The sequence below is a fragment of the Euprymna scolopes genome, chromosome 31 (genome assembly GCF_053919585.1).
Source record: "Euprymna scolopes isolate OS-2025 chromosome 31, ASM5391958v1, whole genome shotgun sequence".
In the NCBI taxonomy this organism is placed as follows: domain Eukaryota; kingdom Metazoa; phylum Mollusca; class Cephalopoda; order Sepiida; family Sepiolidae; genus Euprymna; species Euprymna scolopes.
In genome coordinates, this window is record NC_136512.1 from 14,968,137 (window position 1) to 14,994,576 (window position 26,440).

At 34.4% G+C, this 26,440-nt stretch overlaps 1 protein-coding gene across 2 annotated transcripts in view; it reads left to right on the forward strand.

Annotated features, from left to right (window-relative positions):
- Positions 1-24,273, forward strand: part of LOC145255642 (gametogenetin-binding protein 2-like) — a 147,633-nt gene extending 123,360 nt beyond the window's left edge. For both annotated transcript variants that reach the window (XM_080114180.1, XM_080114181.1), the window contains exons 5-12: positions 1,943-2,053; positions 3,450-3,653; positions 5,735-5,912; positions 9,967-10,158; positions 14,806-15,388; positions 20,515-20,624; positions 22,369-22,464; positions 22,783-24,273. In XM_080114180.1, the coding sequence (XP_079970306.1) occupies positions 1,943-2,053; positions 3,450-3,653; positions 5,735-5,912; positions 9,967-10,158; positions 14,806-15,388; positions 20,515-20,624; positions 22,369-22,464; positions 22,783-22,944 (1,636 nt within the window). In that variant the 3' untranslated portion in view covers positions 22,945-24,273. The remainder of the gene's footprint in view (positions 1-1,942; positions 2,054-3,449; positions 3,654-5,734; positions 5,913-9,966; positions 10,159-14,805; positions 15,389-20,514; positions 20,625-22,368; positions 22,465-22,782) is intronic.
- The last annotated feature ends 2,167 nt before the right edge of the window (positions 24,274-26,440 follow it).

Sequence of the window (26,440 nt, forward strand, 5' to 3'; positions counted from 1 at the left end):
TTTAAAGTTTTAGTAGATGAGACTGATTCGATTTTGGAACAATTCATTTTAAAATGAAAAAAAAAAAATCAGTGTTTTGCTTTAGCAACATCCGATTAATCAGATTATCAAGTGGTCTCATAACTTTGTGTGCGAGAAGTGATAATGTATGTACACACACATGAAGTAGCTTGGTGTATTATTTTAATATAAATAGTACAGGTGACTGGGGATCGCCTGTGAGTTTAATGTCTCCTTGACACTTTCTCCCTTGGAGGAAGCCAGTTCAACCTGTTTAGGGTGAATGCCATACAACAAACATAGTATAGATATGAAATTTTAGTTCTTAGCCAGAATTCAACCTAATTAAAAATGCAGATATATCTTGTGTATGTACCTGTCATGGAATGAAAATGTCATATTCCAAGTTTTTTAATAGATCAAGTAGTTTTTTACGATTTGTAGTGATTAATAGTATATTGTAACTACTCTAAGACTGATTTAATCTTGATAGTTCGAATTGAATTGTCTCCCTTTATTAATTATAGCAGATCAAAACGCATCTTTGTCATAAAAATTTATTTTCTTAGTTGAAAAAGAAAAGCTACTTAATAAATTCACGTGTTGCTACATCTGGGCCCGTGCAACTGCCACTCGTCTCTCACTTCTGGACAGGATTCCAAAAAGAGTCTCTAACCTGATAGGTCCTAAACTGTGCTTTTTTAACAAGTATTTCAATGGCAAGTGTTTAGACAAACTCAAAGCACTAGTACCCCCTCGATGACAATACCCTTGATAAAGATGTACAGATTTCTAGATGCCATAAAGCCTTCTACTTGAATGACTTTTTGCCTCAAACTACTGCACTTTGAAATTCCCTACCAAGCTTCTGTTTCCCTGACTGTACTGACCTGCAGGAATTCAAGCATAATGTAAACAAACATCTTGCTGCCCAACTCCCTAAATAGTATCTCTACAAATCTGGTCTTAAATACTAAGTTGCTCTGTGTCTTGTTTGGGATGAAATAACTATAAAAATAAAAGATGTTTGGAATATGACGTTTTTGTTCCATGAAAATTAAAAAAAAAACAACAAAAAAAAACTAAAATACAGAAAAATCTTTTTATGTACTGTGCATCAGAGCTTTTTATGTTTTTTTTTTTGTTTTTTTTATAATTAGTTTGAATTCTAGACTTTCACAGAAATTTTAATAAAGTTATATCTTAGATTTGGTTTCCGATTTTTATTGGTAGTCTTCATTGTTTTGTATTTATTTATTTTTTTTTTTTATTTTTTTTTCCACACACAAACAAGTTACCATTTCTCAATCGGGAATTCTACTGCACTTCTTGCATATCTAAAGCTTACACGTATCGATCTATTGCCGGATATTTTTTTTTCTATTTTCACATATAAAATCAATTGTCCTGTGAACAAATTTTGGTCCTTTTTTTTTCTTTTCTTTTTTTTTTTTAAGTGCCTGTATAGATTTGTGACCTTTTTAAACCAACGCATTTCGTGTGAAATCATTCTTATGCGCTTATGTGTTATGTCGAAATTAGTGTAAACTTCGAAAATTATGAAAAACGATCCAGTAGATGTACTTTCAGCAAAAAAGAAATCATCCACAATCATAATCTGTTTAAAAATGGCAGACACTTGATTTAAGTCAATTTAAATCTAGGGTTATCTCCCTTGTTTCTCATACTGGATTGCTTACATAACTCTTTCACATTAACACATACAATAAAACTATATTCGATAAATTCTATTTTTACTTGTAATTATTTTTCTACAGTCATTTTTTATGTAAGTGCGTAATATTTTCCCCTGTAATCCGGCGATATAAAAGATTGCCAATCTGCATAAGCACCTATATTTAAAAAAAATAATTTTTAATATTCAGTAATGCTTTTCCAGTTTCCTTTATCATGTTTCCTTTTCTTTTTCATTTTCTTTTAGTAGCTGGATTGATATTTGGGACCTCCTATCGCAAGAATGCCGAGAAGAAGTTGTGTTGGTGGATGTCGATGGGCTGCAAGACACATTAGATGCTTACCTCCGCAAACATAGGTAAGAAATGATGTAGAAATTATCGAACGATGATAAAACAAAGACTGTTGGATATTCATTACTGAAACTTGTGGGACAAGTCGGTCATAGATTGAATTTTTTGGATATTGAATATAGATTGCAGAAAGAATTGTATATTTTAGTGCAAAATTCAATAGATGGCATTGTTTTATGAAGACGGGGGTGAGTTACCCTGTATATGTGTGTGTAAAAAAAAAAAAAAATATTCACTGTAAGAGTACCTGTGCGTGGAATTTTTATGCCAAGAGTTGCGCAATCTCTAACCACACCTCTCCCGAGTCGACATTGTTGAATACCAGTGGCAAGTGGAGGTTCAAGACGACTGGAAACAATGCCAAGATAAGTGGAAAGCACATACAGCGCCTAGAATTCCTAAATGGTCACCCATCTGGTACTAGCCAGGCTCTAGGTTGCTTAACTTTGGTGATCTGACAAGAACCGGTGTGTTAAGGTGATTATGCCGTATATACATATGTATATGTACAGACCAATTAATGGAGAGTTGAAAGTGGGGGCTGTTAGTCTTGGTTATTTTCACCTGAGGGGAATTAGTCATTTGTTGTCACTGGGCACACCTCATGATTATTATCAAGATAGAAAATATGGTTATAGTCAACTAACGTACTTCATAATTTTCTGCGGAGTGCAATCGGAAGCGGTGGCAAGGCAAATCAGTTCCCTCACTTTTATTGTTCTTCAGCATTTCTACTGTGAAGCGATTTATTGAAATAAAATTTAAAGAAAAGTTCATTATTGAAAAGTATAAAATAGAAATTAACAAAATTATACAGATAAAAGTAACGATTTTTATTTGCACTTTAATAACAAAAATAAATTTTTTAAATTTTTTTTGAAATTTTATAAAAGAACATAAGGAGTTGAGCGGCGAGATGTTTGTTCACATTATATTTGAACTTCTGCATGTCAGTATAGTCAGGAGCAGGAACCCAGAAGGGAATTCCAAAGTCTAACAGTTCGATTGAAGAAGCTATTGAAGTAGAAAGTTTTCCGGGATCTCTACAGTGTAGGGGCGGGATTTTGCTGCTTGTTAGGTTTGTTGGAGGTGTCTACATCATGGAGGCACAAGAGCTTTGAGTTCATCTGAGCACATTCAATTAAATACTTGTAAAACAGACACAGGGATGAAACCTTGTAGTGATGCCACATTCCGACAATGGGACAAGTTAAAAAAAAATAAATAAAAAACGCCAACCCAAACTAATTTAAAATTTATGTGGAAAATTTCCATGCTAAGTCTATTTTTTCATACTGACATCTAAGTATTGGTAGAGGTTGGGATAACCTAAAACAAAACATTTCATAAAAATTGAATTTTTTAATTTTTTTTTTTTTTTTTTTTTTTTTTTTTACTCAGGTTTTGTGCAGAATGCAAGTCGAAAGTGTTACGGGCATACAGTATTCTAATAATGGAGGTTGACTACACAAAGGAGAAAGGTTATTGCCCCTCTCTATACGAACATCTACGTTGTTGTCCTCAGGAAAGACACATTCACGTCGAATGTGACACAGAGTTCCTCTCTAGGCTGATTGGCAGAGCAGAACCAGAGCTGGCAGGCAGGTAAGTTAAGCAGATATTAGTGCCATCATATGGTGACCCTGTGTGCAGCATCTATTTTTCATTTATTTCATTTAGTCTCGCTGTCCTTTTCAGGATAAATATTATAAAAGTCGCTTTGTGTGCGTGCATGAGTTCCTTCCTCATAAGTTTCCAAATGGCTGAGTTTATTTTTTGCAAATTTCACACAAATGTAATTTATATGTCTGGCAGTGTTCTTAGATATGTTTTGTACAGAAATTCATCTGATAAGTATTGAAAAAATCTAATCCTAAAAATAGTCTTTCTTTCTTATAGATAAAGAACAATTTTTACAGGGAATTTTTATACATTGCACTGGCAAGGCAGGTAATAAAATCTTAGCAAATGATTTATTCTTAAAAAAAGGATTATTGGCATCTGGAGATATAGCTCAGTTGTAGAGCATTCAACTACAGATTGAATGATTCCCTGTTCAAGCCCGAGTGTACCTCACCATTTTATTTAAATTTTTTCTTATTAATGAGTTCAATTTACAATAAAAGAGGAGGTACCATTTAAAATCGCCACAAATCATTTCTTCGTTTGCATATTTTAAAACTAAACATTAATTAGAAGTGACTTTTCCAGGGCATTCATCATCAAGCCCAAATATCAGCTGACATGATATTGTAAACAAACACAGAGGGAATTTGATAAACTATATTATCATTATATATATATATATATATATATATATATATATATATATACACAGGGTGTTCCAAAAGTCTTGGGCACATTTAGCAGATATGAGGACTTGAAATGTGCCCAAGACTTTTGGAACACCCTGTATATAGGGTGACCCAAAAAAAAACAAAAGCTAAAGGGAGGCCATCTAGAACATATGCTGTAGAACGGAGAAAAAAAGGCCAAAGACCCTTGTGTTTTGATGTGATGTTTTGAATATAATAAACTAGTTATGACCAAAGTTTCATTTCATTCAGACAAAACACTAAGAAACTGAGCCTAATTGGAGTTGAGGCCCGTTTTTTTTTGGGGGGGGGGTCACCCTGTGTATTTTGCGATTTAGTTCACAGGGAAAATTATTCCTCATAATATATGATCGATAGAGAATTGATTCTATAATAATATATACGCAATTTGCATAAATTAAAATATCATGTTTAAGCATATTGTACGACCGAGCAACACCGGGCACCCAGTTAGTCTTTAATAAACAAACCAGTTACACTTGAGATGCATACAATCAGCCTTTATAAATACAATAGTGTAAAATACTTTTGAATAATTCGTATTATTTAGATTCATCGGACTACTGTTCTTATCTTGAGTGTTATTTACACAACGTTTCGGTTGATGTAACCTCCAACCTTCTGCATGTGTATCTAACATTCTCGAGTGCAACAAGATAGACCTGAAAAAGGTCAGAGGTTACATCAACCGAAACGTTGTGTAAGTGACAATCAAGATGAGAACAGTAGTCCGATGAATCTAAATAATACGAATAACCAATCCTCATCTCAAAAATTTAAAAACTTTTCAGTCAGTATATCTGGAAGTTTTGTTACCTTGGTAATATCATTGGAGCACAAGTTGGAGCAAGTGAATTTGTTGGCTTGTGAATTTTTATTTTGGCTGTTTTCTTTTTTTTTTTTTTTCTAATTCATTGTAGCCAACAACTACACTCGTCTTTGAGACTCGTCGCAGCCATGAAATTTCTTAAACCAAGCTTGTGCTGTGTGTTCAGTAGTTGTTCCTGGGCCAAACGCTTTGTTGATATTGCAAGCTGTTTCAGCAGCTTTTTGGTCTAGCTTGAATTGAAATAAGAAAATTGTGCGAATCTTCTATTTTCTTTCTTGTATTCCACGTTCTGAAAAGAAGATATAATTGTTTTAAAACGATTTTAATTTAAACAATTAGATAGAGCGAAAAATTCTCTTTAAAATGATATATAAAGTAAAGGTATTATAACAAAGAATACATCATTTGAAATCAAAATTAAACATTCCGCAAGAACTTTCTTCTCAACCTAATATAAAATTCTCTTCATACAATGTGCACAATGCTTTAAATAAACTTATTGCTTCTCTTTCTGTTTTTAGCAGTCGACGTGATCGGCACGCAAAGACTCTTGACATTGCCCAAGAGGAGGTGTTGACCTGTCTAGGGATCCACCTGCATGAACGCATGTACAGAATCTGGCGGGAATTAAAGGCTGAGGAGCAAACTTGGCAAATTCTCTTCTATTTGGGTATAAATGCTCTCAAAAAGGGATTTGAGGTAAGAATATTTGGTACTTGTACAGTTTAGTCAAGACATTCAAAAATGAAAATATCGAAAATAGGTTATATTGCATGTTATGGAACGAAATTCTCCAAAAAAAAAAATTTCACTTAATTTCATCAAGTAGTTTTTTTATTTGTTTTTTCTTTTTTTTTTCTTTTTTTTACAGCGAAAAAAAAACAATTTATGATACCGAGCAAAAGGTTCGATTTTTAGGAAGAAAAGCTAGTATTAAAGATGGGGAGGGAGTGTCAGCGCTTTACATGGAGTTATCTCCCCGTGGCATGTTCAAAAAATTCCATAATGGCTAACTTCAACGTGCTCTCATAAGAACGTGTTTTTTCCGCTGAAAAAAAAACAAACTAATCGATCAAATCAATGAAATTTTTTTCGGAGATCTTCAGTCCAAAACGGATACGTACAATATAACCTTTTTTTGATATTTTCATTTTTGAATGTCTTGATTAAACTGTACAAGTACCTAAATATTTTTTTTTTTTATTTGTCATGTGGTCTGAGTGACAAGAAAATTCAATTTTTTTTTCTTATATAAAAACTTTCACGGAAATGTTTATTTTGCTTGTGTACTCTGTAACATTTTATGTTCGTATCATTAAAGATAAATTTCACATAGTAAGTCTTTTGTTTGCATCTAGTCAGTGTCGTATGTGGAACATTTGCAATCAGAATCTTGTAATTTCCTTATTTATGTACATACATTACGACTTGAAAACCAAGCATTTTTTTTTTTTTTCCTTCAGATATCTGTAAAGTTAGGACATTTATTGCACTAGCAGTTAAATAAAACACCAAATATTCACCATAGATACAATGTCAAGAGACAATGGACACCCCCTGTAAGTTGTGGACAAGGGTTGCGCAATTCCAACCACATCTCTCCTGCATCGGCACTGCTTGGGTTCAATGACAAGGAGAGGCCCAAACTAACTGGAAACAATGTTGAGACAAACGAAAAGCACAGATAGTATCTGGAATTCCCTAATGGTCGCTCATTTTAGTACTGACCAGGCTCAAGGTTGCTTAACTTCGGTGATCTAACGAAAACTGATGTGCCAACGTGATTATGCTGTATATTCACCATAAAACAATAGCTTTATGACGTATTGGTTATGTGTATACAATCAACATCATAGGGTTAACTAATTTGCATATTGCTTTGCAAAATGATATCTCCTTAATTAACTATTCATTTTTGTTTTCCAATTCGATGCTTGTCTTAGTTCATAAAAAAACAAGTTTACATTATCGGAAGTAACAGTCACTGCAGGTGTTATATCTGTTTTCCTTCTCTTAGATGCCTACCTTTACAAAGATTAAACGTGACTTCTCTCCTGCTTTTACCATCAAACCATCAACCCGAGCACTTCTATATCATAGATATTCACACACACACACACACACTATTCATCATCATATTGTATGAACCTGATAATTCTATTGTTGGCATTGGTTTCTCCGATATTTTTCTAATCAGATTCTTTCTAAAAAGACATTAGGTACTTACAGGAGGTACCGCTTGCAGGTTGCCAACATCCTAAATGAAAGTGATTTTTGTGAAACGAACTGGATTCGAACTTGGAACACCCAGGTTGTCAGTCTATGTTGTTAACCACTCGACCATCGTCCCCTCCCTATGTGGTCATTTATCCAAGAAAAGTTCATCCATCCTTTAAAGGTTTTGTTTTTAACAAGTCTACTTTGTGGGAGGAGGTACAAGTCATAATAATCAGTCAAGCGAGGGTGAGTGACTTGACTGTGTGTCATGCAATTCTGGGTTATATGGTAGCAGTAGCACAACATTGCTTCTCCCTCTCTTCCTGACAACATCCCACGAGACTTCCACGACAGATGCCCATGACTCTCTTGTGAATGCTGACCACCTGGTAATAATGGTTAATATCACTATAAATTCTTTACCCCCCCCCACCCCCCGAACAAAAAAAAAACATGCGCTGTTCCTATCCTATTTACAATGTCTCCCTACGGGACAGAGTTAGACACCAGGGTCGATTTTTTTAATGTGGAGAAAAGGAACAAAAATAAAAATTCTCAGTCGTGAAGGATTTCTCCTCCACTGACAGAACAAGAAATTGAAGTACAGCATCTTTGATCTTGACCTGCTGAAGTTTGTAGGGGAGACAACTGAAAGGGTTAAAGTAAATGTAGAAGCATCTGTCCTGATGTGAAAATTCCTAAGCAAACCCCACTCTCCCTTTACGTTAACCTATTCAGCTGCCATTGCACATAGGAAGAAAGCTTTCTGTTATTTTAATCCACCTTAAAATAGACCTAGATTTATAACATCAAGAAACTACTGTAATGATGTGATAGTGTTGGGTAGATGAATCGGGAATCGGAAAAAAATCAGAACTTTTTGGGGTATCGAATCAAAAAAATTTGTGCCTATATTCCGATGCCCAAAACAAATCTTTTTAGTTGTTTGTTTTCGTTTAAAACTTAATTTTCCACGGCTCGTATTAATGATGAATATTTGATTTTAAATTATCAGTAAAACTAAAATCTATAGATTACTCCCCACAAGTGCATTTTTACATTTATGAAAAATATATGTACATATTACATTGTTTTTTTTTTGTTTTTTTTTTTGGTGGTAATCCAACCTCCAACACAAAAAAATTTAGAAATTTAAAAAGAATCAGAATCTGCAATTGAATTGGAAATTTAGAGCAGAATCTGTAATTGTATTGAAATTGAGGGTAAAATATTGGAATCATCCCATCACTAGTATGTAACAACTAAGATTGGGATACCAAGATAACTAGAAATAGCATATCACGGAAACTGCGGTTTCTGGAAAATTGAAAATCGCGCGATGGACAACAATTTTTCCATATCCAACCTAAAGTTACTTCTATGGCAACTGATAAGGCTGAACTGCTTGTCCAGTGGTTTGCCCAAAACTCCACTTTGAACTCTACAAAGCACTCCATCCTCTATTTCCCACTGTGGACAAAGGACTCACTAAATGCCTTTTCATTCTCTGTTAGCTGTTAACTGCAAGATAACCAAGGGTAGATAACTCATCATTTGCGTTTATATGTAATGTACTTTGAAAAACATTTCATTAAAATGAAATAGGATGGCATTGGGGAGGAAATAGTGTTATGAAATGAATATTAAAATTTGAAATTGAGATGTATGCTTTTTATTTATTTTTTTTCCTTTATAGGAAATATTTAACTTTTAAGGATATGAAGCAAGCTTTTGTCTCTGTCGAGACTTTTTCAAACGATTTCTTTGTTAATTATTTTTTCCTCTCTGTGAGATGCAAGATTCTCTCTGGGTAGTAGTCCATTTTTTTTTTTTTTTTTTTTTTTTTGTGTTATGAATATTAAAATTTGAAATTTAAGGAAGCCAAAACGATATTTTTTTTTCTTCTTATAAAAGAAATATTTACTTTTCTAAAGATATGAAACAAAAAAATAATTAACAAACACAAATCACTTGATAAAACCCTTACTAGGTAAAAGCTTGCTTCATATTTTTAAAGGTAAATAAATATTTCTTTTATAGAGAGAAAAAAAAAATATCGTTTTGGATTTCTTGAATTTAAAATTTTAATAAAAACAAAATTGAAATAAAACTGTTACTCCAACATGATTGATCTCAATATAAAGTCAGATATGTTTGTATATTAGCATGCATAGGATTCATTTCTAAACTAATTAACTGATCATTATGAATTTTGTCGAAGGTCGTGAAATGAAAATTTAAATATTTCAGATTTGCCCTGAACATCAATTTCTTAACACTCTCTAAGCTTAAGCCTTAAATTTAAAACATTTTTATAGAATTAAAATCCTGTAATGGATTTTGATCAAAATTGGAATAAGGATTCTAGACATAAGTTTACATCTTGATTTTAATTGTAAAAAGTGATTCAAAACTGTTCAGTCCAGAGGAATTTTAACCATCTTGTAATGAGTATTCAGAATATTTTTAATTGTTTCTTTTTGTTTTTTTTTTTGTTTTTTTACTGACTTATTTTAAATTTTTGCATGTATTGTAGATGGAGTTGGAACGGAAACAAGGAGTGTCTAATCTGGAGTTGATGTGTGAAGAGTTACTGGAAGAAGAACGGGTGAGAGAACAGAAGAGGGAACTGAAGAGAGAGAAACGGAAGAAACGCAGAGCCAAAATCCAATTGTCAGAGGGGGACTTTCCAACGCACAGCAAACAACAAATGTCCTCAGAATGCAAGGTAAGAACAAAAATTTTGAATAAAACTTTTACTAAAATGTGAGTTCAGTTCACCCTTGTTCTGCTAGTTGGTCTTTGATACCCCCTCCTTTTTTTTTATTTTTATTTTTTTATTTTCATTTTTTTTTTTTTTTAACAGATTTTTGTTGCCAGAGTAGTTCAGTTAATCTAAATATCATAATGAATATGCAAATGCAAACATCACACCTAAGTTAAATTTAAAAAAATAAAATTAGTCGTTTAAAATACAGTAGAACCCCGGGATACGGTGGCTCTAGATACATTTTTCTTTTCAGGTTACAATGTGGAATACAATGTTTTTCCGGCCCTTGGTTACAGTATTTGTCTCCGCCTTACGGTGTTATTTATGTTACACATGTGTATTATATACCGTACTGTATTTTGTTACTAATTTATAATGTCGTATCCCAGGGTTTTACTGTACTTCTTTGAATCGTTACTGAAATCTTAAAAATATATTTAAATTGTCATCAACATCATGAACTCTGTTCAGTCTTCAGACAATGAATATCCCCTATAAGGGTTGCTGCACATGAAATTGTGAGGCAAGACCCTCATATCCGAAACCATTGGAAACTATTTTCCACCAGAGATTGAGACCTGCATTGGGGCTTTTCACGCATTTCCAGTGTAAAGCTTGTATAATGAAGTGAATGAAAGTTCTTTGTATCTAAGAGGAATGATTGCAAGTTTAATATAAAATATTTGTATAAAATAAAACTGTTTGAGAGAAAAATCGGTGCCATTCTGGCTTTTTAATTACCGTATCCAGGAACTTGATGAACTGGAATTGTCTCATACACCAATTAATAATTTCTAAAGTTTCACTATAAGAATTAAAACATCTTGTATCTTTTGATTTGTCAATAATTTCAAAGAATTAAACCAACCTTGAAAATGCAAAATAATGTCATCCTAACTCTACACCAGAGACCTTTTTCAGCAAATGCCCCCCTCCCCTCCCGAACACTCGGATACCTACTACTGCCGTCTCCCTACATGCATCTTTACATAATAATGTTAGTGGTTGTGGTAGCACATAATTTTTTTCACAGTGATCACCACTTATCAAGGCCCGGAAGCCACTCAGGAATAAGGGTTATTGCAAGTACATTACGTTAGTGTGGAGATTTGAAGTGTTTACTTAAGGAGGCGGTTCATTAGGAATTTGTTAACATTGGACTTGAAGACATCCAAGTTGTAGTCCGGTGGGAAGCAGGCAGACGGAACAGAGTTCCACAGGCGTGCAGTTCTAAGAAAGAAGTTTTGTTCATGGAATCCGCGTTTTGATTTAGGCACAGATATAGAGTGGGGGAAATTTTTCACAGTGGATTCAGCTAGACGGGTGTTTTTCATGAAAGATTGGCGAGGGGGGACCAGAGATTGGAGTTCAGATGAGCACCTGCCATGGAAATAACGATAATTTATTTATCATATTTATTATTGTGTGACACGCATTTCATTATAACAAATATGAATAGTAATATATAAAAGATTGTACATCAACGTTGAATATAAAAAAATTGTAATTTTCTTTATAATTATTGACCGTTTAAAGCCTAAATTTTACCCATTTGTCTCTAAGAATTGTATGTACCAAAAACAAGTGTTATATCAAATTTCAAAATATAAAACTTTCAACTATATTTTTGCAAAGTAAAAAGACAATTTTGTCAGCACTTTGAAATAAATCCTATTGTACTTTAACGTTATTCAAGACAGACTTGCTATAATCAACATACACTCTTTGTACAGAAATCATAATAGGATAATAGATCATGATCATGGTCTGTCGGCTTAGTCATGCGTTCCAGGACCCATTCGATAGATGAGAAAGACTTGTTAAAAATGTGAATCAAAAATCAATCAGTTTCCAGAAACACTTAAGAAGCTTTGTCAACATTACAAGGTATGATTCTTGAATTAATTTTTCCAATTATAAATGTGATACAATCAATTTCCACATGAAATGTGAATCCCAAAGAAAATGGGTTGAGAAATATCTACTAATGTTACTAGAAACTCTTTCACTCACCCTCCACCCATGGGATCTCAGGGACTCCCTATATGACCACCACCCACCTGAAGTCTTGTAATGCCCCCACCCCCAAATGCCTGGTGGATGGTATAGACCCCGTTCCATAGCCTTGAGCCTCTGGAGGGGCATAGGCCATCTACAACTTTGTAGATGTTTTTGTAGCGTGGAGTTCTTTTTATGGGGTAAGGGTGCTGGCCCCACGCCCAACCGTTCCAGAAGGTACATACTAGCCTTCCTAAATGGTCACCCATCTGGTACTGGCCAGGCTCAATCTTGCTTAACTTCAGTGATCTGACGAGAACCGGTGTGTCAACATGATTGTGCTGTACTATGGACCCCGTTGGGAAACCCTAATCTACACAGGATCAGATAGTTGGATGTGCTGCTACCCTAAACGACACAAAATACAGTGTAAGTTATCTAACAAAGCAAAAATTTCAAGCAAGATCACCTTTATAACGAGAATCAGTAAAATGGAATAATAATGAACACCAACTTATCTCTACATTCATGGAAATGAAATAGCAACTAGAGCAACATAAGAATCGCTGAACATGATAAATACCAATATTACGATTCCTTACAGTGATAGGATAATCAAAGATGAATGGCAAGAGTCTTGGGATCAATACCAAAGTAATAAATTACACAAGATTTGTCCAAATGTTGACGAGTGACCCGTAGACTGTCATGTACCGGATCTGTTTTCATGGACATTGATGATCATGGTTCATCAATTTCACCATGATGTTCTTTACAATATAATGCTTAAAGTAGGTTGCAATTACTTGTTATAGAGGCAGTACTCGTACAGAACGGGTAGTCTTAGCCATTGTAACTCATTCAGTATCATTTGACTAATACAACGAACCATTGACCGATTCCAAAAGAAACCATTAGACTGCTCAGTAGTTCATCTCTCACCTGCCTGCTGTGACTTACATGTGACATACATGGGGTTATCGTGGGGCTGAATGGGTACTTGATCTTGCCCAAAGGTCTAACACTAGCCAGTGGAAGGAGACGGGTGGAAGGAGAAGGGGGGGGTGTAAAAAGTTTTGGTAAGTTGGTAGGATCAAACTCGAAGCCCTGAGGCGAAGTTGGAAAATAAAATGTGAAAAAAACATGAACAGTTAACCGTTCGGCCAGCCAGAATGAGTTACTGAAAGATGTTTGAATTTATTTAAGTAAGAACAAAATTGACAGGTGCCCGCACGGAAGTCGTAGAGTTAACATTTTGTGCGAGCATTACGATGACGTGTAAGCAATAGCTATAACATTTTCTGCGGGGCAGTTTTTAATGAGGTCAATGACCAGGTTTGTTTGTTTTTAAATAACTTTGGGGAAAAACAACTCCCCCCGTTTATTAGGGGAGTATATCGTCTCAAAATGAAAGCAACCATCTGATATGACGACGGTATGCCGACATTGACCAAACGTTACATCGCTTTCTAGAGACCATTGGTGCCAGTGATTAGAATCGAGTTTCGCTTTTTTTATACCGAAAAACGAAAGTAACATGCGGCGATCCCAAAATGTCGAATGTTTAATGTTTCAGAGTCAGGCAAATTAAATAGACCGGTGACCTCCGTTCGTAACTCGTAGATATTATGATTTCGACGTGATATAAAAAGTTAAAAATGAGTGACGGCTTCGAGAAGCCACCGAAAAAAATCCTTTTGTGGACATACAGAAAAAGCGAACACACATACATACATACATACATACATACATACATACATACATACATACATTTTCGCTTTTATATTTATAGATTACACTTGTTTTAAAAAAAATAAACAGGAAAATCTTTGATATACATACTTGTTACGGAATGAAGACGTCATATTCCAAAAATCATGAGTTTGACTAGTAACTTTTCTATTTGTCTAGTAAATGAAAATATTTAGTAGCCAAATTTCAACTAAAGATAAATTTGTACCTGGAGCCCCGTTTGTTTTCTATTTTATTATTTTTAAGAAAGTCAAATTCTTCCTGTCGAATGTTTTTTTCATGAGTCACCAGTTATCAAGGCCGGAAGGCCACTCAAAGATAAGAGTTAATGAATGTAAAGTGATAGTGTAGCAATCGTTAATGGTGTAGGTTGGGTAGAATTTGATTAAGGGGACGGCTCAACAAGAACTTGTTTACATTGGACTTGAAGACTGCCATGTTGTAATGTATTTCACAATGATTGTCAAAACACAAATTTGGAAACAATTTTTTGAAAGAAAAAAAAAGGAATACCTAAAATTATTCGAAACTAAAAATAATGACATCAAATTTTGGCCAACTTCAAGAATTAGTTATATCCTGGCATCTTCCGCTTTATAGCTGAAATTGCCAAGTGATAGGTCTCACTAAAATTGGATTTTCTTCTGTAAAAAAAAAGTACTTGATCAAATTAAGTGATTTTTTTTTTTATATAGAACTCCATGCCATGTATATCATAGAAATTTTTCTGCATAAGCACCAAAAGTTTCAATTTGCTTAAACACTTCAAAATTAAAACTTCCACATTTCAGATGTTGACCCTGTCAAAAATACAGTTAAACTGAACTTGTCCCACTTTTTTTGTCTTCATTTCAGTGTGATAACAACCCAAAGAAGAATTCTTCTTCTTCCCACACCTTCAGTGAACGTTACAAAGGTTTAAGTCGGGGGGATCCCGACGCAAAGCTGATGTCCATTGAGAACTGTCCTCCTGCCGACCACGACCTTTACTGTAAAGTCCCGAAGACGAAAGAACCGCCCTGCTGCGGCAAGAAAGTCTCCAATTCCAGGTTGCCTCCCCACCAGCGGGAGCAGTCTTCGTCTCCTCCTTCACCTCCTTCCAGTCTGATGCTGCGGTGTGGGGCAGGGGGTCGTAGCTGTTGCCCAGGCGGGGGTGGTGGTGGGAGCGCTGAAGGTGATGATGAGGAGGACGAATATTACGACATAGTTCGATGCTGTGATTTGGTGCACAATGGGGACCACCACATGGGCACGTCTTCATCTTCGTCGTCATCTTCGACAACAAATTCTTCTAACTCGGTGACCTCAACGTATCCGACTAGCAATGGTAGTGACTGCGGTTATTCATCAGGAGCAGAAGGCTGTGAAAATTGTGGCTTGCAAGGGTCTGCTGACAACGCAGATGTGATGTGTTTGGACGATTTTATTCCACAACAAGGTGAGAACATCCATTTTGTTATGTTCGGGGATGGTTTTTTTTTTTTTCAATTATGTTTCAAGAACCCCAGAAAAAAGTTTTTCTTCATTAAAAATCAACCTTGTGATTAAAAAAACAAACAACTTTAGTTTATTATATATATATATATATATATATATATATATTACTATTTCAATCACATAAATTAATATAAGATATAATTTTATGCATAAACAGTGCTCAATACATAAATAAAGCTAGGCAGTAAGTTATGGAAATATATGTGGCAATTAAGCTTCACGGAATATTCTGCGTTTCATCCTCATGAGAATCCATCTCTTTATTAAAAATCAACCTTGTGATGAAAAAAACAACTCTAGTTATATATATATATATATATATATATATGCGTGTGTGTTATGATGGTTTTTTGAAGCATGAAAATGATATTACTTTTTCTATTTAATATTTTATTTTTATATTTCAAGTGGTTCTCTGCTCTTGGTCACAAAAAAAAAAGTATTGATACTTCGGGACTTTACAGTAAAGATAATAATACTCTTTTTTGTGACCAAGAGCAGAGGACTGCTTGAAATTTGAAAATAAAATATTCAATACAAAAAGTAACATCGGATTCATGCTTCAAAAAAATCCTCATAACCTTTAAATCACTATCCTAGAAGCATATGTGGACTTTTAACATTATATATACACTAGCGGCCAAAAATCTGGAACAGTTTTTTTTTTTTTTTTTCCAATTTCTCCAGAACATTCGTGGGGGGATTACAACTAAGCTTTCACACATTTAACATATCTATTATGTTGATACACTGTATTAATTACACTTCATTATAAAGGATAGAAAAGTTATGAGCATTTCAAATTTTTTTTTTTTTTTTTTTTTTTTTTTTTTAAAGTGGCCAAAACCGTGGGACAAAGAAAATAAATTTAAAAATAACACTGAAACATCAAAATACCAAAATTGGTGGACACACATTTAATATCTAGTGAACAAGCTTTTATTTTCTATAACTGCGGCGCACCTTCTACTGCAAGATTTAATGAGATGCCGACATTCATCACATGAAACTTTCGCCCATTCTTTAAGTTTTAGCCACAAATCTTCAGTATTGATAGTTTCTTGCACTCACACGGTTCCCCAAAGTAGACCATAGGTTTTCAATGGGGTTTAGATCCGGACTTTGAGGAGGCCAATCCAAGACATCCACATTTTGCTCGTTCAAAAATTCCATTACATGCTTAGACTTGTGGCGGGAGGCGTTATCCTGCATGAAAATAGATTTTCAGAATTTCGAAGTATTGGGATGGTATGATCTCTCAACAAGTTCTTGTATATTGTTCCATTAACTCTGGTGTTTACGGACCAGATCAGTCATTCCTTCCCAAGAAATCATTCCAAACACCATTATGTTACCTTCACCAATCTTAATCTTCGTGCATTTTTTATTAAATCTTTCGCCAGCAAACCTCCGTATAAATTTCTTCCCGTCAGATCCATATACATTAAACTTACTTTCATCAGAAAAAAAATACATTTCGCCACTGATCATCTGTCCACAACAAATGCTCTTGAGCAAAGCTTAATCTGAGTTTCTTGTTCTTGTTTATCAACGGTTTCTTAGCTGGTGATCTCGCAAACAGACCAATTTCATTCAGGTGTCTTGATACTGTTTTACGAGGTGCTTTGATGTCATGAGAGGCATATATTTCATGAGAAATGCTGGCAGCTGTCTGAAACCTATCGTTCAGTGGCATCTTAATCAATCAATCTTTTCTAGGAGAAGTTATTCGAGGTCTGCCATTTTACTTCGGTGATAGAATTTTCCCAGTATTCTTGAAATCCTTTATAACTCTCCCAACGGTACTTAATATTATGTATTTGTATATATTTTTATTTATTTATTTATTTTTTTTTTCATACAAACTCCACTCGAGGCGGTTACTGTAGATTATAATATTTACGATTTACGAAACGAGCTCACATGCATCTTTAATTTGGGTAACTTTTACACGCTATTTTTGAGATTTTTTTTTTACTCGCTGCGTCTTTGTTTCGCTTTTCAGTATAAAAGCGAAACTGTAAAAGCGAAATTGAGTTCTCGGCCTTTCGTACCGAGACGTTCAGAAAACAATCAGTTTTGATCAATGCAGGGAAAAAAAATGTCATATCAGACAATTGCTATTTATTGGGACTCTTCCCCAACATCTTGGCAGGGGAAACAAACAAATGCGCAGAAACTCGCCTGCAGCGCCAAAGTTAAGTTGCGTGATGTTTGACCTCATTAAATTCACGCACCTGTCATTAAACTTTATAATCATTAAATTAAAATAGTTTTCACTTCCTCTTCTGCCGTCGCCAAGCGGGTAAGATATCAGTTTTTTTTTCTCTTTCTTTTCCACCTTAGCGCCAAGACTTTGGGTTCGAGCCTACCTTCCTACCAAAACTTTTTTTCTTTTACACCTCCAAAACACCCTGGCAATGCCAGGCACCCATGCTAGTCTAATATATAAAAGGCAAAATGTGTGTGTGTTTGTATGTCTCGCAAAAACTTCCAACACAGGCAACGGAACCCAACCAAACCGGTATCGTTTTCAACCTCCGTCCTTCGGACGATAAATATAAAAAATTTGACCCAAAACATTAATTCCTTCACCCTAAACTAAGCCATTTTGTACAAGGAGGGGTCGGTTTTTGTGTCGTCATTTTTTGCAAGTCATCCTCTTTTTTCAATTCCATCCATCCAACCAGAGTGGCCATAGCTGAGACTGAACTCACTATACGAGTTTGTAGTGTAATTCAAATGTTGTTGGTAGCTGAATAATTGATGCTTCGCCAGGGCTATCAAGGGTATTTTTTATTGTGACGCCATTACTAGATGGGGTGCCTACCATGGCTTAAGAGAGTCCCATCTACCTTCGAGAGAAGGATAGACTGCGCCAGTTTCTGGTATTTTACCTCACAGTACATACAGCGCCTCGCCTTCCCAAATGGTCACCCATCTGGTACTGACTAGGCTCAATGTTGCTTAACTTTGGTGAGAACCAATGTGTCAACGTGATTGTGCTGTATATATATATCTTTTCGATTGACTAGCCTTAATTTCAACGTTCTCAACTTCTGGTTAGGCAATGGAAACATTGACTAAGAGGTCAGGTCTATTTTTATTTCCTTCTTCACATTATGGGTTCGAACCTGCCTGCCTACTACCACTTTTTTAACACCTCTGCCTACTGTTGTTTTGATTCCCTCGGCCCCGCTATTATCACCTACACACACCCGGGCACCCCCGCTACTGTTGTTTTGACCGACCCACTACACCACCTAAACACCCGGGCAATGCCGGGCACCCCTGCTAGTGTGTGTATATATATATATATATATATAAATAGAAGAATAACATGACAGTTGAATAACACGGAACATTAATTCTAAACTATTTTTTAAAATATTTATGCAAATGAGGTTTACAGATAGTTGTCGTTGCTTTTTACTATATATATATATATATATATATATATATATATATATATATATATATATCCAAAAGTACCTGTCATTGACTGGGTTCAAAAACAGCCTACAGAAAATGGGCTCTGATTTATGAAAGTACTAGCAGGGGGTACCCGGCGTTGCCCGGGTGTTTGTAGGTGTATGTTTGGGGGGGGGGGTAAGTAATAACCCTGTTTAAATATTATAAAAAAGACGATGTTAAAAAATCGGAAAAACCAAAACGGAAAAAAATGGCATGAATAAACCTGTTGGATCGAACCTGCAATCTTAAGATAACATTGTGTGTATAAGGGGTGGGGGAGGTAAACTAAATAATAAGCGAAGTAATAAAAAAACGTTGCCCGGGTGTTTTAAAAGAAAAAAGGTAGTTTTGGTCGGGAGGTGGGATTGAACCCGGAAGACTTGACGCGGAGGTGGAAACAAAAGCCAACTACTTAACCGTCTCGACCACTTGTGAGAGTAATTGATTAGCATGTTAAGTTAAGACTTATAAAGCGAGTGAAAGAGGTTTGATTGACAGGAAGACGCTAAATGAGGTCATCGCGGGATCATTACGATGACGTGGCAGTATTTTTAATTTTTGCTTCCCCCAGATGATGGTGTGAAGGGAGGAAAGCAGTTCCCCATTGTCCAAATCGAATAGCAATTGTCTGATATAAGGAGAAACTCCACATTGATCAAAAGCTGATTGCTTTCTGGACATTTCGGCACGAAAGCTGAGAACACGAACCGTTTGAATTTAATTTCACTGTATTCATACTAAAAAACAGGAAAAACAGGGGACAGAGTGAAATAGTGCGAATCTCATAAAAATCGACATAAATAAATCTAGAGGCGTTGCGCATTCCCAAATCATAGATATTATTATCTAGGGGATATATAAACACTTCTAAGCGATAGTAACCCCCCGGGACTGTTGTCGAAAAAAGCTTTTTCGAGACCTACAAAAAATGCGCATGCACATTTGCCTTTTATTTATACTTATATATATATATATATATATATATATATATATATATTAGTCATCCACATACAGTACTGTTACGCTGTATTACAGCTCATCAGTGCAGCTAGACAGGCTTCGAACCATTACGCTAATCGGCAGCTACTGTGCAGGTAGTGAATTAATGATGTTTTGACATTGCCCGAATACCTAAGCTCAATTTGTTTACATAAAGAGCATCGCTTAATACGCTAATGGTATATTGTATATCACTTCCCAATATGCTCAACTCAAGATAAGGAGCATTATAGTCATCCACATATAGTACTGTTTCGCTGTATCACAGCTTATCAATGCGGCTAGACAGGCAACTACCTCAAGCAAGGATTGAAACCTGCCGCCCGTAAATATGTGCATATACATATGCATGCGCGCACACACACACACACTATTTCAAAAGATTGTTGCATTATTGATTTAAAGAAGTTAGTCGTTTTGATGGTAATATAAGTGTGATATATTAATTAAAAAAAGAAAAAAAAGGTTTGCATTTATTCATTTTAATATAAAGTAAAATCACGTTTGATGACCTGAATCTAAGATTCAAGTTTATCTCATGACCCAACTGTACGTCTATCCAATTTTTTAAAAAATTTTCTCTTTTTCTCTAAGGTGACTGTGATGGTTTGTCAAGTTCAGAGTGTTTGGGACTCACTTCATGTACCAACTGTCGAGGAAGTAGAGGAGGCTCAACACATAAGAACTCATCTTCTCCAGAACAGGTAATTATATATACTAGACTACCCATGACCCATTGGGTCAGTTTGTTATATCAGCTATGGAATTCATGTATGAGCGTGACACTTGTGACGTAAAGAAAATAGGTTCTTTTTACATAACAGAAACATTTCTATGAAAGTATATCAAAATGAAAAAAGAATATAGATAGATTTCTATGAGTCGTTCTGTTTATTATAATTGATTATTTTTGAAAAAAAAAATTTAGTTACTGAATTATAAGTGGTTGACCATACTTATAGGTAAATGTACACTGAACAGATACCATAATACTTATTATAGTTAAATTCAAATTTTGATATATCTGCTTTTTTTTTGCTTTTTTTTTTTTTTTTACATCATTCATTTCTGTATTACGTTTTAAGTTATTTTAAACCCCACTCTTCCATGTTAAATAATAATTTCGAAATAATAACATTAATATTTCAGCGTTCCAATTGTTCTTTTGTTTGTTTTGTTTTGTTTTTTCGCTTTTAAATTATCCAAATAAACAATTGTTAATACTGTCTGCTTTTTTTTTTTTTTACATTGTTCATTTCTGTATTATGTTTAAGTTATTTTAAACCCCACTCTTCCCATGTTAAATAATAATTTCAAAATAATGTTAATATTTCAGTGCGCAGGTCATGCACGCATGCGCAACCGGATGTCGTAAACCGGAAAGTGGGTTACATACATCGTTATCAGATCATTTGAGTTATATATATATATATATTCTAGTTTATATGTTAAAATTTCATTCAAAAGGATCAATTTTCAAATAAAATTTATTGCTTGAATCAAAGAATACAATTTTTAATTAATGTCCTTAACCCTTATCTATGTCACTTAAAGGCACTTCACTTTTAATATTGTTTCTTTGTATGTGCTACTTAGCAAAATTATTGCGAATCAATATTAGTATTTTGCTAGAAATTTTCCTCTGAGAAGATCTCCTTACATTGAAAACTCATGGGTTAAGGACATTAATTTAAACATTGTATTCTTTGATTCAAGCAATAAATTTTATTTGGAAATTGATCCTTTTAAATGAAATTTAAACATAAACTAGAATCTTTATCTGCTCTACCTAGTATATTGAACAATCTTATTTGGCTGGGATTGTCTTAAATGAATATTTCCTTCTGGTATTCTATAAGACTAGAAACCATTAGATTCACCAACCTGTTATCTAATTCATTTCAATACCTCAAAGTATGTATATATATATGTGTGTGTGTGTGTGTGATATCCTATACCATGAAAAAAAGGCTTTTTTTCCCCCCCAGCTCGTCTATAACTTTTAGAATTAAAGTTTCTTCTTTGGAGGCAGTCTCCTAAGTTAGATGGGGGTGGCACTGTTTTTTTTTTTTTATGCACATTTTGAAGTATTCTTTATTATTAAGACTGATAAAATGCAAGACAAAAAAAAATAGATAAAAGTAATCAGTTTTCCATCCACCTCTGGATGGGTAAAATTAATTTCCTAGACAGATTTATACCACTTTTATGTGGCCTTACAAAGATTAAAATCAGAATATAATGCTACTAAACGTTATATCTAGAAAACTTATTCCAATTTTGATCAAAATTCATTACACGATTTTGATTTGAGAAAATGTATCAACTTTAATATTGAAAGTTATTGGTTATCATAAGAAGTCCAAATTCAGTGAATCTTTTTTTATTAAAATCTGTGAATCAAATATAATGCAAGTTTTTATTTATTTATTTATTTTTTTTTTTCAGTGTAAAACGACGAGTGACAGAAATGAATGCTTCTTGCAAAAGCGATTAGATTTGGGACAAAATAAAATGACTTTATCATTGCAGGCCATGTTAGATGTGAGTAGATTTCTCTTTTAGATGTTTTTGTTTATGTAAAATGTTTAATGATTTTTTTTTTTTTTCTTTGCTTATAGGTGTTTTTTCCTTTTTGCTTGTTTTTTTTTTTTTTTTTGTGTACTTTTGTTGACTTATGTATTTTACCAGCAAGCAAAAAATATTTTTTCAAAAATGGAAATATTTTTGTTGCTTGCCCAGAATTTCCCCTTAAATAAAATAAAAAAAAATCTTAGAGAATTCTTGAAGGACGCTATATTTAATTTTTTTTTGTCACCTTATAATTGTTTTTATTCATTTTCGCTTTGTTTTATTTTGCAGTCATCTTGTTTATCCGAGGAGGACGTCATCTCAGAAGAAGATATAAAACGATTCCGAGAGAATGAACCAGCCAATCTGCGCTTACGGCAAGAACTGCGCGAGAAGCTTCGCCAACGTTTTCACAAAATGCAATTACAGGGTAGCATTCAGACTGTTAAGTAGGGTCCTCTTTGCTGCCATTTACACCCCCCTCCCACTCCTTCGACCCTCCTCCCTCTTCAGACTCCAACTCTGTTATCCTGCAGCAACTTTTTAATTCCTCTTTGTTGGCGGGGAAAGGAGTTGGCTGCCACTCGGACCCAAACCAAAACTGTCTCCTACTTCAGTCAACCCCATCATAAGGTGGGCAGCAGCCTCCTCCCTCTCTCTCTCTCTCTCTCTCTCTCTCTCTCTTCCTCTTTCTCTCTCTCTCTCTCTTCCTCTTTCTCTCTCTCTCTCTCTTCCTCTTTCTCTCTCTCTCTCTCTTCCTCTTTCTCTCTCTCTTCCTCTTTCTCTCTCTCTCTTCCTCTTTCTCTCTCTCTCTTCCTCTTTCTCTCTCTCTCTTCCTCTTTCTCTCTTCCTCTTTCTCTCTCTCTCTTCCTCTTTCTCTCTCTCTCTCCCTCTTTCTCTCTCTCTCTCCCTCTTTCTCTCTCTCTCTTTCTCTCTCTCTCTTCCTCTTTCTCTCTCTCTCTTCCTCTTTCTCTCTCTCTCTTCCTCTTTCTCTCTCTCTTCCTCTTTCTCTCTCTCTTCCTCTTTCTCTCTCTCTCTTCCTCTTTCTCTCTCTCTCTTCCTCTTTCTCTCTCTCTCTTCCTCTTTCTCTCTCTCTCTTCCTCTTTCTCTCTCTCTCTTCCTCTTTCTCTCTCTCTCTTCCTCTTTCCCTTCCCCTCTCTTCCTCTTTCCCTTCCCCTCTCTTCCTCTTTCCCTTCCCCTCTCTTCCTCTTTCCCTTCCCCTCTCTTCCTCTTTCCCTTCCCCTCTCTTCCTCTTTCCCTTCCCCTCTCTTCCTCTTTCCCTTCCCCTCTCTTCCTCTTTCCCTTCCCCTCTCTTCCTCTTTCCCTTCCCCTCTCTTCCTGTCCCTTCCCCTCTCTTCCTGTCCCTTCCCCTCTCTTACTTTCTCTCTCTTTTACTTTCTCTCTCTCTCTTAACAATGTTAAACGTTTTTTTTTCCTCCTTTTTATGAGACCTATTAAAATTAATAAATGGGATAATCTTATTTATCTCCCCCATCCCAACTCAACCTTTTTGGTTCCCAAAATTCCTCAACTTTGATCTTTTCCTGCTATTTTATTTTGCCTGTTTTAAATTCTCACTTTTTTTTTCTTTTTTTTCCTTTTCTTTTTTTTTTTTTTTAAATGCAATGTTTCATCCTTTGGTGTTGGCTGGGGTGGTTGTCATGTGTCATATATATATATATATATATATATATATATAAAACACTGTTTAATAGGCAAGATAAATTAAACAAAAATTAAAATCAATTTACAAATTGTTCACCCTGTGAAAAAAAAAAGAAACGCCTCTTATTGTTATTCTTTATTTCTTAATCTTCTATTTCCAGTGCCCTGGTTCCAGTTTTAAACTGGCCACACTTTTATTGAAGTCTTGTTTATAAAAATTTGGAAGAGTAAAATAAAATGTCTAAAGTGTAGTAGAATGCACAAAACACTTCCACTGAAAGAAAATGTCTTTTTTTTTTTTATTTTTTTTTTTATTTGATGCTTGTCCAAAATTCGCCCTAATTTAAAAAAATAAAAATACACAATTCTTTATCGTATACGTACCATCAATCATGTAAATTGATAAAGTAGTTTTTTTTATATATATAGAATATCTTTTTTTTCTTTTTTTTTTTAGCGATTTTTGTCATTACAAGGCTGATTGTGATCTACTTCTGGGGAATTTAAGAGTAACCAGTAATTAATTTTTAAAGATGGCGATCTGAGATGTCATCTTCATTTTCTCCAAATTTGATTTTAGTTTAAAAAAAAAAACAAAAAACTTTATCAATTTACGTAATTTTTAGAGTATGACATTTTCGTTTCATGACAGGTACGTGCATCATAAAGACTTTTCTGTTTTGTTTTTAATATTGTTGAATCCTGGACAAACACTATTTCATATTCTAAACAGTCTGAAGTGCCCATTGGAAATAACCTGAATCTCTAAAAATATTCTCCATTATAAAAGAAAAAGTTTCAGATTCTTGAAATCATAGGTTCACCATTTTCTTTCTTTTTTTCTTTCCTCTAGTAAGTAAACGTTTCTAATTGACAGCATAAAAATTTTTTTAAAGGAAATACAATTGTGGAAATGAATTCAAAACAATTTTGGTTTACCTGCTCATGTATGATTTGCATCAAAAACAATTTAATAGAAAATATAAGCATGTTAAGTTATCGTAAATATTGGTTGTGAATAAAGTAATCAGGGGGCAGGTATCTTACTTTTTCAGGTACAAAACCCGGATCAGAAATTACTTCAATTCAAAGCCATTAAATTAAGTGATATAGGGAAGAGGGGGCATTTCCGGTCTGATACAAGACCTTACTTCCTAAAAAAAAAAAAAAGAAAAGTCTGCCACCTTACTCACAACCAATATTCACGGCAAATAAACATGCTTTTATCTTATACTAGCAGAGCGTCCGGCATTGCCCGGTCATAAAATATGCTTAAATATATTTTAATTCATTGCAGATTTCTTATTATAGAGCCAATTATCTAGTGATTATTATATTGTACCCAATATATATATATATATATATATATAGTAACGATTTCAAAAGTTCAAAAAAGATTTGTGCCATCAGCTGAAATCTAAACCAAAACATTTAGCACTTCAGCTTTCATCGTTATATTATGAGTTATTGTCAGATGGATAAAGTTAAAAATTGAGTTCAAGTTAAAAAATGTATATGTACGCATGCCCAGAACTTAGTCGATTTACTTCTGCCAAGGTAAACCCAAATCGAAAGTGTTCCTGAGGTTCAAATACCCTGTATATCAAGTTTCAAGTCTGTAAACCAAGTATTCAGAGAGGAGTTTGGTAGAGAAGTTTCACACACATACAGACTAGGTCATATATATATAAAAACAGGTCAGTGTGTTAGAACGTTTTTGTCCTAAATTCTATGCAATTATACACAATACAGAAACTATGGATAAATAGAATTAAGCATAATAGTTAAATGAAACCAATCATTCAATAAAACGGAATAAAACATGAATAATTAATTAATGAAACTTTGTTTTTCAAAGGAATATGTAAATGAGATAAACTTTATGTAATCACTTGCATATCCATGACTGAGCATATTAAGTAGTTTGTTTTAATAATTTTTAAATAGAAAAAGTAGGCTTTTAATATCAATGTCAGAGCAAAAAAAAAAGGGAACTTTATATATATATATATATATATATATATACTAGCAGACCATCTAGTATTGCCCAGTCATAAAATATGCTTAAATATTATATTTTAACCTAGCGGCTGCACCGCGTTGGCACACACAATGCAGAGTCAAACACAAAATCGAGTACACTCAACATCGTCTTACCATCAACGCTTACCCTGTGAACTCGGAGTATGGGAAATTCCCATATGCATAAAACAAAATTACTGAAAAAACAAAAATACCCTAACTAAGGGTAAGGATAATGAGTAAACTTTGGATAAAATGATGG